Source organism: Malaclemys terrapin, chromosome 8 (genome assembly GCF_027887155.1).
Source record: "Malaclemys terrapin pileata isolate rMalTer1 chromosome 8, rMalTer1.hap1, whole genome shotgun sequence".
Taxonomy (NCBI): domain Eukaryota; kingdom Metazoa; phylum Chordata; order Testudines; family Emydidae; genus Malaclemys; species Malaclemys terrapin.
In genome coordinates, this window is record NC_071512.1 from 109,485,349 (window position 1) to 109,498,435 (window position 13,087).

Here is a 13,087-nt window from a genome sequence, read left to right on the forward strand (position 1 = left end):
ACTGACCAAAGCATTTGTAGCTTCCAAGGGTGGCTTTGGGGGTTGTTCTCAAAGGGGAGAGAGAGAGGAAGAAATGAAGATGAGATTTTATTTACCAACAGTTGTCAGTGTCTTGAGTTACTATGTGGAAATAAAGTTGGGTTCTAAACACCTTCCTAAAAAGCTTTAGGTAGCATCACACCCCTTGGGCAAATCCCAAACCAGTTTTCAAGGATTTCTGACCTGGTTGCTCTGGCTATACCAGATCCCAACTAGGGAAGCACTTTTTTTTCTTGATGAACAGAACAGAGTTAATCAACTATTTAAAGACCGCCCCCCCCCCCCCTTCCAAACTTGTAATTCAGATTTATTTAATCTAGAAAAATAGGTTAGGCCAGAGGTCAATCAGCCGTAAAGTCTGGTCAATTTTGTATTCTGAAAACAAGAGTTTTAAAAAGGCAAGACAATAACCATTAGAAAGTGGTTTCTTCGCATGAACAGCAGCTATGTTTCAGAAGGGTTCTTAGTGTGTATCTTTAATACCCATAGGATCCATCGTCAATGCAGATACAAGATTGACTGAGAAACCGTCAAAAAGCTGTTCTGTTCTCTAGTTTTTATGGCTAAACATTCCAAAGCAGGCAGCTAAAGACCTGCTCATCCACAACTGACAAGCCTTGGCTTAGCAGGTGAATGGGACTTTATTTTAGACTTCTCCACTGAAGATTTGTCTTTATACAAGAGAGATTGAAACACCCCTCCTCCCCTTACGTAATTGTGCCACAAGGTGAGGAAATTCAAAGGAATTCAAATTCTGGCCTTAGCTCAGCTCTTTTGACAACAGAAGCATCACACAAGCTTGGTGAAGATGGATTTCCAGGTCTTGCTAATTTGAGTCAAGGCTGATGTTATTCAAACATGCGTTTGGATTTAGTTTGTCAAATCTTGAGCAAATGGCTACTCAAGTCACACAATCCACAAAGTGTTATCGATGCACAAAGACAGGACCACATACTTGTTCATTGCAAAGCCACACAGTTCATTAAACAGGGAGAGAGTGACCCTTGGAGAGAGAGCTGCTCTTACCTCGAACGTAAAGGTTAGCTGGAGCAGAGTAGCGGGTTCCTGCACTGTTGGTTGCAACACATTCATATTTGCCTTGGTCTGACTCCTCACTGTTCTCTATTTGCAGAGCCCCTGTGCACAAACAAGAAGACATAGACAACCCAGGTTATGGCAAGTCCAGACATGACAACTGAACAGTTTCACCACACGAGAAACACAGGCCCTACTCGAAAAGTAGCTTTCCTGGGTAAGTGTACCACCAACTGCAGCCCTCAGACTCTCAGTGGGACCTAGCTGCAGCCCCAGGGTGTCCATGCTCTTGTCAAAGGCTGGCGAGGGTGAGTTTTTTTTTAATTGCATGGGAAAACCAGTTATTGATGCCTTTCCACTGGACACAGGTACTTAAATGCACTGCTTAAATAAAGAAAACACATACAGCTCCATGTTAATTACCGCGTTGGCTGGAAAGGATTCCTGTCTAATGAAAGGACCTTTAACAGACTTTAAAATTAGATTTTTCTAATCAAAGCAGCTGAACAAAACGTAGCCTAACCACTGCTGTTTGCTTCTTACGCCTCCACAGTCATGGCCTCTGCTGAACAGAACCGCGGCTTTGCCGCCTGCTCTGCCGGCTCATCCTCCCTCTTCTCCACCAAATCTTTAGACTTGCCTTTAATCAGCTCGCTCCATGCCAGTCCTTTCCTCACTCTCACCTGATTACAGACGGAATCAAACAGCAAAAGCAAACAATCTGCAGAACAAAGGACATCACAGAGTTCCCTTTGCCTTTGTTCCCACTCTTTCCGCCCTGGGAATATTTCACTCAGGCTGGAAGCGTCTCTGGGCACAGAAGGATCTCGTTGCATGTCTAGCGTGCCAGGCACACCGAGGGTACAAATGATAACAACAGCCCCCAGATCATAGCGAGAGTCGCGCTAACCACACGAGACCAAGGCTATGTCTACCCTGCGCCTGAACATTTTACATGTAATTTCCAACCCTCTCAGGTGAACTGTGGTCAACCCCCATCCACACTGGCTGTCCCACCCATGTTCACACCAGTTTGGCTGGAATGACATTTAACATTTCCAAGTCTGCTCTCCACCTTGTACGGATGGGACCTAAAACTGGCTGAACTAAACTCTGCTAACTGGGCTGCAGGTGGGGCCTAGATGAAAAGAGGTGAGAAAATGATACAGACCCAGAATACACCTAGTGACCAGAATAAAAAGTGACCCGCCACTGTTAAGGTCAAATGCCCAGACACGGCTCTCTCTGCTACTCTGCCTGCTTTCCCACGGCAACAAGGAATTCATTTTTAACGCACCCCCAAGCGCTCAGACTTTTCTGGCTCCAGCAGCTTGTCGGAGGGGAACTCTGCTCACAAACCACATACTTGAACTAGAAGAAAACATTAACCCCTTTGCTTGTAAGAATTTGAACCCACTTCCATCCGCCACAGTTCAGAATAACTGTGGAGAGCAGCACTGTGAATAGCTGCAGAAATTGCCATCTCCCTTCTTCTCAGTTCAAGCGGAGGAGGTCAAACTCAGGTTTTCATATCATTAGAAGAGAAGAGAAAGTGATGTGAATCAACCACCGCCACCTACATTATTTAGAAGGATAAATTGAGACTGTAGCAGAAGTCTGTGTGTCACAGAGAAAAAAAAAATGAACTTCCCCGAGTTCTGCCACATAATACAAATGATGCACAAAGCCCTCGCTGTTGTTGCATTAGGGCTGAAAATGAGGCTTCAGCAAGACAGAGAAAACATGCTACTGCAATCTCTCAACCTGCTAGCTTCCCCAAAGCACAGAGCTCTCGGGACCCCTTCGGAATGCGGGGCCAGCCCAGCATCTCTCGTGCGTGATTGCTGAATTCAGGGGAAATGTTGGATTTCCACATGCTCAGAGAGGCAGCAGAGTGGGAGGGAGCTTCCTGGCCCTGACAAGCTGGAGAGAAGACCAGACCCTAGAGATGGAAAACACCTAGTGCGTATCCAGGGGCCCGTGCAGGATGGCTCCCGATTGTAGCGTAGTAGTGTTCTGTCCAATTCAGTTTTAAATGTGCCAAATGATAGGGACCCTGTGCCACAACCTAGCAGCACTCACTGGCGGGACAATCTCTCTGATATTTAGCCTATTTTACTCCCTCTTAATTTCCTCCTATTACTCTCTAGGATGTGTCTTCTCTGCAGAGTTAACTCAGGTGCTGAGCACCCAGGTTAACTTAGCCCAGGCGTGACCACCACACTGCAAAGCCATAGCTAAAATATTGTGTCGTAATTGGAAATGCATTCCCCTGCATGTGTCACTAGGACGTCTAGGAGCATATCCCATGGTTCTCTGTGCTGCAGGAAGCGGAGCTGCTCTAGGATTCCTTCCTGGTGAATTATGGGAGAATTTTTCTGTCCTTCTGGGCACATAGGGGGGTGGAGGGGAGGAGGGATTGTGGGAAGGCACTAGAGGACTATCAGCAGCGATTTATCCTGCATCCTCACCACAACGTGGGCAGGTTAAAAGAACATAAGAACAGCAATACTAGGTCAGACCAATGGTCCATCTAGCCCAATATCCTGTCTTCTGTCAGGGGCCAAAGACAGAAGCTTCAGAGACAATGAACAGAACTGGGCAATATCAAGTGAGTTATTTTTTCAAGGTGTCATTTTTTGTGTGTGGTCCTCTTACCTTTTCTTTCTTTTTTTTTAAATTGGGGGTATGCATTTAATTTGAGCCTCTTTATGGTGTTTTTAAAAAGCTTCCATGCAGCTTGAAGGCCCTTCATTCTTGTGACTGTTCCTTTTTATTTCCATTTAACTAGCTTCCTTATTGTTGTGTAGTTCCCCTTTCTGAAGTTAAACAATACTGTGGTGGGTTTCTTTGGTATTTTGCCCCCTACAAGGATGTTAAATTTAATTATATTATGATCACTATTACTGAGCAATGCCATTATATTCACCTCTTGGACCAGATCCTGTGCTCCATTTATAACAAAATCAAGAATTGCCTCTCCCCTTGGGGTTTCAGGACTAAGGTTACCAAGTCCAAGTGAAAGTCTCACACTCTGGTTTTAGGCTATAGCCAGAGAAGCCAGCTGGCTTGGGTTGAAAGCACCAGTAAATACAGGGGAGAGGGTTTGTTTGAGGACGCGGGGGGGTGGGGGCGGGAGGTTGGGGCAACACAAGACGATATCCTCTTTGTTATTTAGCCTAGTAAGTAAACTTCACTGGGGCTTACATGCAAATGCAGACTTATGACCTCCCCACTTTCCTTAACCATTACTTAGCCAATCTATAGGTGCTTAACCTCAAGGCACCCAAATGTCAGAGCTATGGTGGGGGAGGAGAGAAAAAGCAAGGGAGGGATGAAGGAAGAGACTTGCAAAGAGGACTGTTGCAGATGAAACACGATTGCTGCGTGCCATGGCCGGTGTGGACAGGGGCGTGGTTCTGAGAACACCACTTTCAGGGTATACTACTATGCTTCAGCAACAAGTCAGGCCCCTGCGCAAGCAACTTGAGATATGTCCAGTACAGCTATGGGCACACGGAGACAACAGTGACCAGGGCCACAGAGCACGGCCTGGAGAACGCTTGAGAGGTCCCAAGAGATGAAGGAGGTAAAAGGAAACCTCCAGTCTGTACCAGAAAAGAGATTCTGACCGCTACAAAAACAAAACCGCCACTAAACAAATGTGAAGAGCCTGCAAAATACTTAATAACAGGAAGCTGCCCCACCATGATACTGTGATGGCAACCAGCAGTGCGTTTCTAGTGGGAAAATGAATGGCGAAGTGATAGACACAGGGAGATCTACATGTTCCCAAATATCTGCAGGGTGTGCATGCCACAGAGGAATTATCGGAAGAGAAACAAGGGGCCAGGCCATAGCTGGGGAAAGGGGCACAATGTACGCTGAGGAGGAGGAAAATCCCCCAGGCAGTGATGCATTTGTTTGCAGGGGAGGGATAGCTCAGTGGTTTGAGCATTGGCCTGCTAAACCCAGGGTTGTGAGTTCAATCCTTGAGGGGGCCACTTAGGGATCTGGGGCAAAATCAGTTCTTGGTCCTGCTAGTGAAGGCAGGGGGCTGGACTCGATGACCTTTCAAGGTCCCTTCCAGTTCTATGAGATGGGATATCTTTATGGGGGAAAGCCGACTGCTGCAGAGGAGCATGTGGATCGGACAGAGACCCCTCTGAGGGGAGAGTCTGATGATAGAGAATCTCCAGGTTCTAGTCAGGAGCAGAGGATGGAGGAGGATAATGTAAGGGCCAGATCAGACGATAAACATTCACATAAAAAAGAATCTGACACATCAGAAAAGGGCAGACAAATAAACAGTGACAAGTTTTTAAAGTGCTTGTACACAAATGCTAGAAGTCTAAATAATACGATGGGTGAACTAGAGTGCCCTGTGATAAAGGAGCATATTGATATAATAGGCATCACAGAAACCTGGTGGACTGAGAGCAATCAATGGGACACAATCATTCCGGGGTACAAAATATATCGGAAGGACAGAACAGGTCGTGGGGTGGGGGTGGAGTGGGGTGGGGGGACTGACACTATATATGAAAGAAAATGTAGAATCAAATGAAGTAAAAATCTTAAGTGAATCCACATGTTCCATAGAATCTCTATGGATAGAAATTTCATGCTCTAATAAGAATATAACATTAGGGATCTATTATCGACCACCTGACCAGGACAGTGATAGTGATGATGAAATGCTAAGGGAAATTAGAGAGGCTATCAAAATTAAGAACTCAATAATAGTGGGGGATTTCAATTATCCCCATATTAACTGGGAACATTTCACTTCAGGACGAAATGCAGAGATAAAATTTCTCGATACTTTAAATGACTGCTTCATGGAGCAGCTGGTAGGGGAACCCACAAGGGGAGAGGCAACGCTAGATTTAGTCCTGAGCGGAGCGCAGGAGCTGGTCCAAGAGGTAACCATAACAGGACCACTTGGAAATAGTGACCATAATACAATAGCATTCAACATTCCTGTGGTGGGAAGAACATCTCAACAGCCCAACACTGTGACATTTAATTTCAAAAGGGGGGAACTATGAAAAAATGAGGGGGTTAGTTAAACAGAAGTTAAAAAGTACAGTGACTAAAGTGAAATCCCTGCAAGCTGCGTGGGTGCTTTTTAAAGACACCATAATAGAGGCCCAACTTCAATGTATACCCCAAATTAAGAAACACAGTAAAAGAACTAAAAAAGAGCCACCGTGGCTTAACAACCATGTAAAAGAAGCAGTGAGAGATAAAAAGACTTCCTTTAAAAAGTGGAAGTCAAATCCTAGTGAGGCAAATAGAAAGGAGCATAAACACTGCCAAATTAAGTGCAAGAATGTAATAAAAAAAGCCAAAGAAGAGTTTGAAGAACGGCTAGCCAAAAACTCCAAAGGTAATAACAAAATGTTTTTTAAGTACATCAGAAGCAGGAAGCCTGCTAAACAACCAGTGGGGCCCCTTGATGATCGAGATACAAAAGGAGCGCTTAAAGACGATAAAGTCATTTCAGAGAAACTAAATGGATTCTTTGCTTCAGTCTTCACGGCTGAGGATGTTAGGGAGATTCCCAAACCTGAGCCCGCTTTTGTAGGTGACAAATCTGAGGAACTGTCACGGATTGAAGTGTCACGAGAGGAGGTTCTGGAATTAATTGATAAACGTAACATTAACGAGTCACCGGGACCAGATGGCATTTACCCAAGAGTTCTGAAAGAACTCAAATGTGAAGTTGCTGAACTATTAACTAAGGTTTGTAACCTGTCCTTTAAATCGGCTTCTGTACCCAATGACTGGAAGATAGCTAATGTAACGCCAATATTTTAAAAGGGCTCTAGAGGTGATCCCGGCAATTACAGATCGGTAAGTCTAATGTCGGTACTGGGCAAATTAGTCGAAACAATAGTTAAGAATAAAATTGTCAGACACATAGAAAAACAAACTGTTGAGCAATAGTCAACATGGTTTCTGTAAAGGGAAATCGTGTCTTATTAATCTATTAGAGTTCTTTGAAGGGGTCAACAAACATGTGGACAAGGGGGATCCAGTGGACATAGTGTACTTAGATTTCCAGAAAGCCTTTCACAAGGTCCCTCACCAAAGGCTCTTATGTAAATTAAGCTGTCATGCGATAAAAGGGAAGGTCCTTTCATGGATTGAGAACTGGTTAAAAGACCGGGAACAAAGGATACGAATTAATGGTAAATTCTCAGAATGGAGAGGAGTAACTAGTGGTGTTCCCCAAGGGTCAGTCCTTGGACCAATCCTATTCAACTTATTCATAAATGATCTGGAGAAAGGGGTTAACAATGAGGTGGCAACGTTTGCAGATGATACTAAACTGCTCAAGATAGTTAAGACCAAAGCAGACTGTGACGAACTTCAAAAAGATCTCACAAAAGTAAGTGATTGGGCAACAAAATGGCAAATGAAATTTAATGTGGATAAATGTAAAGTAATGCACATTGGAAAAAATAACCCCAACTATACATACAATATGATGGGGGCTAATTTAGCTACAAGAAGTCAGGAAAAAGATCTTGGAATCATCGTGGATAGTTCTCTGAAGACGTCCACGCAGTGTGCAGAGGCGGTCAAAACAGCGAACAGGATGTTAGGAATCATTAAAAAGGGGATAGAGAATAAGACTGAGAATATATTATTGCCCTTTTATAAATCGATGGTATGCCCACATCTTGAATACTGCATACAGATGTGGTCTCCTCATCTCAAAAAAGATATACTGGCACTAGAAAAGGTTCAGAAAAGGGCAACTAAAATGATTAGGGGTTTGGAACGGGTCCCATATGAGGAGATATTGAAGAGGCTAGGACTCTTCAGCTTGGAAAAGAGGAGACTAAGGGGGGATATGATAGAGGTCTATAAAATCATGAGTGATGGGGAGAAAGTAGATAAGGAAAAGTTATGTACTTATTCCCATAATACAAGAACTAGGGGTCACCAAATGAAATTAATGGGCAGCAGGTTTAAAACAAATACAAGGAAGGTCTTCTTCACGCAGTGCACAGTCAACCTGTGGAACTCCTTACCTGAGAAGGTTGTGAAGGCTAGGACTATAACAGCATTTAAAAGAGAACTGGATAAATTCATGAGGTTAAGTCTATTAATGGCTATTAGGCAGGATGGGTAAGGAATGGTGTCCCTAGCCTCTGTTTGTCAGAGGATGGAGATGGATGGCAGGAGAGAGATCACTTGATCATTGTTTGTTAGGTCCACTCCCTCTGGAGTACCTGTCATTGGCCACTGTCGGTAGACAGGATACTGGGCTAGATGGACCTTTGGTCTGACCCGGTACGGCCGTTCTTATGTTCTTATGTATGTTCATATATTATAGGCCGTGGACCTGGCTCCTGGGAGCCTCATCGCTTGAGAAATTCACATCTTGTTTGGACAAGGCACTAGAAAGCCTACCATAGGGAACGATCCGAAGGACTGAATGGGTCCTGACCAGCCCCCATCTGCAGAGCTGATGGAAGTCACAGAGCCGAGGGAGTTTCCAAGCACTGGTAAATTCTATCAGTTCTTTGCAACTGCTCTGATTGATAGTTGTCAAATTAACGATTAACCATTTACTCACTTCCTAGTGCTAGGAAAACTGCGTCTGTCATTTCCTCTATGCTCTGCTACCCTATAGCAAGGGCACGGGCTGGGAATCTGGAGACCTTTGCCACTGACTTTCTGGGTGACCTTGGGCAAGTCTCTTCCCCTTTCTCCACCCCAATATCTCTCTCTGTACACCTGGAAAAATGACACCGACCTGGACCTGCCTTTGGAGAGTGTTTTGAAATCTAGGGGCTAACAGCTGCTCAATAAGCGTTAATCATTACCACCATCGTCACCCAACGGGGCTCCGGCTAGGCAGGATTCAGAGGGCAGATGCCCAGCCCCACCTCCTAGTGACATGACAGCCACACTGTTGATTAGACAAAGAAACTGTGACCGTAAATGTTGTTAAAACATGTCTAAGGGCGCGATCATGCAAACGCTCCCTTCTGGGCAGCACGTGCTACACGGAGGACTCTGGCTGAGGACACCGACTTATGTGGGGCTGCCTGCCCTAGCAAGCACCACACCTGGAGGTAAGCCCTAAAACACTAACAACAAACACGGCATCGCTGAAGGAATGAGGGAGCACACTGCTACGCCTGCCAGCTCTTCCACTGGTAAGGGAGCCTCAGGTGTCAGGCTACACTGCCCTCCGCTGACATGGGAGCAAAACCCCTCAGCCTGCCTCCCAAGCAGGGCTCAGCCACTCCCCACCATGGGCAGGGGGAGCACAGGTTGCTAGGAGAGGCATTGGCGGTGCTAAGCTGATCTTGCTCACAGCACAGCACTGCAAGCTCTGAGAAGAGCCCCTGGCTGCCCTCCGGGGCCAGGGAGAACAGGGATGAGGCTGGACTTTCTGGAGCTGAGGGAAGAAATAGCTGCTGCTGAATGACAAGCAGCTTTTTCTTCGGCACTTGGGCCTCCGTGCCAATCACTGCTTCATTTTGGAGTTTTCTTTTTTTCTCCTTCAACATGGGCGCAGACGACAGCCCCGCAGCAGCTCTCCGAGATTCCTATCTATTCAAATACAGTCGTGCTGCTTAGGAAAAATCATTAGCGGCAATGATAGTGCTTAAAAGTGACATTTAAAAAGCGCATTGTGCGGAACATGGGGAAGGCAGATCCTGATAAGGCCACCAGCCTGGCAGATACGCTAGGGCGGGCTGGGCTCCACTCTCTCTCCCCTGTCTGTAACTCAGTGTAAAAAGCTCTCTAGCTCCAACACAAGTTTAACTCTCTGAAACCCGAACCCTGAAACAGCCAGAGGAGACGCTGCGCTGCTCAGCGGAATCCCGCAGACCCACCGGGAGCTCTGCGCGGCTTCTCTCGGGGCTACTTTTCTGCATGGAGCTCTCCCAGGCACATGTGCACCCCCGTTTGACTCCTGGACTCAGCCACGAGGGCACAAAGACAGGAAGAGTTTGATCTTTTCCCTGGACTACGAGAATGAACACAAGTGAAATGCCCAGGAGTCAGAGGAATCACCGCTGCATTTCTGTAAGGAGGGTCACAATGCTGGTGCGAATGGATCCCAGCTACTGACGCAGACACTCTCCTTGCTCAGCCAGCGGCTCTACAGGAGACAGAATTTCACCCACCTGCATCCCTGGGCGCCTATTTATCTCACTCCTCCCCATCTCTGCCCTGAACAACCTGCCCACGTTCTCCACGAGAGAGAAATCCAATGTGTGGCTTCCTCCGCAGTTGCTTTCCATGTCAGCCATTTGGGGAGCAGAAACTATCCATGGTGCTGAGGCCCGGTGCCCTCCATTTCCCCTCACTAAAAGGCACCACATTGAGAGGGGGATCCCCTCTCAGCTCCTTTTTAAATCCAGGACTTTGTCTAAAGTAATTTAAAGACCCTGTTTCTGTAGGTCACTTCTTGCTGACATACGCTGCTTTGGCTGGAGCATCTCCAATGGAAATCAGTAAAATGGAGCCACGCTGGCTTCTGCTCCATTCAAACAGAAACACTCTCACTAGCAGCAAAGAAAAAGTAGCCGCCCCCTGTGCTTTATACACATCAACACAAAGAGAGGAGAGAACCAATTCTAACTCTGTCCTAAAGGTGAGCTGCAGAAACGGCTCCACGACATGGAAGAGACACGTGACATAAACCCACCCACTCCATTACAGCTCTAAAACCTGCCTTAGACACTGACACTATGTTTTGGCCTTGACAGACCTGGTAGTCTAATCATGTTAATAATGCTAATGACAACTGAATGAAGTAACAGAGCAAAAAGCCATGTATAAAACAGGCATGGGAAAAAATCTGATGAGTGTCTGGACTGTGGTCTCCAGTTCGCTTCGGTCACTTTTTGGATGTGGGAAAACAATTCTGATCAAGTGAGAGCTGCACAGGGGAGTTTTACAGCCCAGCTATCAGGGGATCCGACTGGGCTTGTGAGAATCCTGCCTGATCCACCAGAGTGCCCTTTTCCGAAGGACAGACGGCATTGCAGATATCCCAGCACCATATGGAGAGCTGTCTCTGCGGCTGGGGAGAGCACGCCACCCACCTCCCTCCAGAAGCACTAGAGATGGATTTTTAAGGGCTGGCATGGGGAGTGGGGACTGTAGGATGTAGACTGTGAATCTGATCGGAGGAGATGGCAAGAGTTTGATGCTGTGGTAAATTGTCCTAAGGAATCTGTGCTCACTAAAGGGACATTGGGACAGACTCAGATATCAAACACTTTTTAAAAAGTCTCTTACAAGGTAATAATTAAAAGAAGCATTTCTAGGATTCTTTGGCTCATGCAGTAGTATGAACTTGGTACTTTATAATGCAGTCAACTTCCAGATATTATAGACAAATACACCCAGCCCATCAGTGTCGCCAATTATGCAAACAAGATAACTACAAAAATAATTTCCTTGTTAGTGCTCATTACGTTCATTACATCCCAGACCCCGATGATTGGCATGTTAGGCACCTGTTTCGGATGCCTGTGCTGCTGCTGAGGAATCAACTCTGATATACGCCAATGAGGCAGCTGGTGATGTGACTGGACCTCTGAAACCGAACGTGGGCAAATAGGAGAAAAGGGAGGTATAGAATACAAGCAGTGGCTCTTTTGGTCTCCTGGTACATTACTGGGTCTTGGATGGCTCTGAGCTCTCAGTGCCAGGTATTGGAAAGGATCCCATAAATCTTTGCGGTTCAGTATCAGCTGTGAACTACAATACTAACCAGAAGGAATACGGATTTATGTGGTTCTAGAGGGACAGAGTCCACTTGAAGTCCAGTCAGTCTACAAGCAATGAGTGACCAACAATTCCAGTAGTTACCCGCCTGTGTCTCCCTGCCAACGTCTGGGGTTTTACAATCACATTCTACATTTTAAAAAATATTTGTTTTCCCCCTTTTTGAGAGTGAAAACCCCAGAGAAACAAGAAGGGAAACAGCAAAAACGACCATACACAAAGCACCATCGAAAGCACAAACACACACCAAAAGAACGAAGGAAAATACTTCCCTTCCTTGTAGTCTCCCTCACATACAGGAATCTTAGGTGTTACCTGTGACAGTAGTGTGGTAAAGACAGGTTAAGGAAGGGGAATACTAAAGCTGATGGTGTCCCTTTACTGTTTCTGGCGCTGCCCATGTACCTGGTACGTAACCTATGAAGTGCTAATGTTCCCATGGAACTCTATGTCCTGCTCCACACACCTACCATGGCAGGAGAGAACAGCCAAAAGACTCCCTGAAAGGTTGATTAAGCTCGATTCCAGAGCAATACAGAAAACTAACATTGTGTTTTATACTTTGAAAACAGAGGGCAAGGCATCATTTCCTCAGACTTAGAGCGGTTGTCATTCCTCGTCCACCTGTTGTTTAACATGCCAATCACTCGCTGGTTCCACGTCTCTGAACAGTGTAACAGAACTCTGGGACTGGCCATCAGCCAGGGCTTCACCTGAAAGGCGGAGAGAGAACGTCTGGAGCTAAGAATACCGGATAACTAATAGAAGAGTCTCTCTGTGGCTGAGTAATGACAGCAGGCTTGGACAGAAAGGACAGGTTTTGTAGTAGCAGGACCAAAAGAAAAGGTTAGTCACAGAAATAAATCTCATCGTGGCTCAATGAGGACTGTTTGGAAGGAATTTCTTATCAATCTCCTGTTGATCATGCACTGATTCCTGCAAATGGGTCTTTCAGTGGTCTAGGCCTGTCCTTAAAGTATTGGGCTAATGCTTGAAACTCCCAAGCTACTTCACACATCAAACACCTCTCAACAGAGAATTATACAGATAGTTAGATCAACGGTCACCCAAACTGATTGTTCAAACAGAGTCAGTTTTCCTTTCGGACCAGGTTCATGGATTCTAGAGAAGCTCAAGCAGTGAACTTACCGTAAGGCGGAACAAGAGTGCAGCTGGGTATAGAACGTGGCAGAACAGTCACATCTAAGTGGACATAACCTCTCCTTTAGAAAAGTGGTTT

General features: G+C 45.8%; 1 protein-coding gene across 5 annotated transcripts in view; it reads right to left on the reverse strand.

Moving 5' to 3' along the window:
• PTPRF (protein tyrosine phosphatase receptor type F) overlaps positions 1–13,087 on the reverse strand; it is a 570,835-nt gene that overhangs the window by 107,789 nt on the left and 449,959 nt on the right. For all 5 annotated transcript variants that reach the window (XM_054037699.1, XM_054037700.1, XM_054037697.1 and 2 more), the window contains one exon: positions 1,066–1,176. In XM_054037699.1, the coding sequence (XP_053893674.1) occupies positions 1,066–1,176 (111 nt within the window). The remainder of the gene's footprint in view (positions 1–1,065; positions 1,177–13,087) is intronic.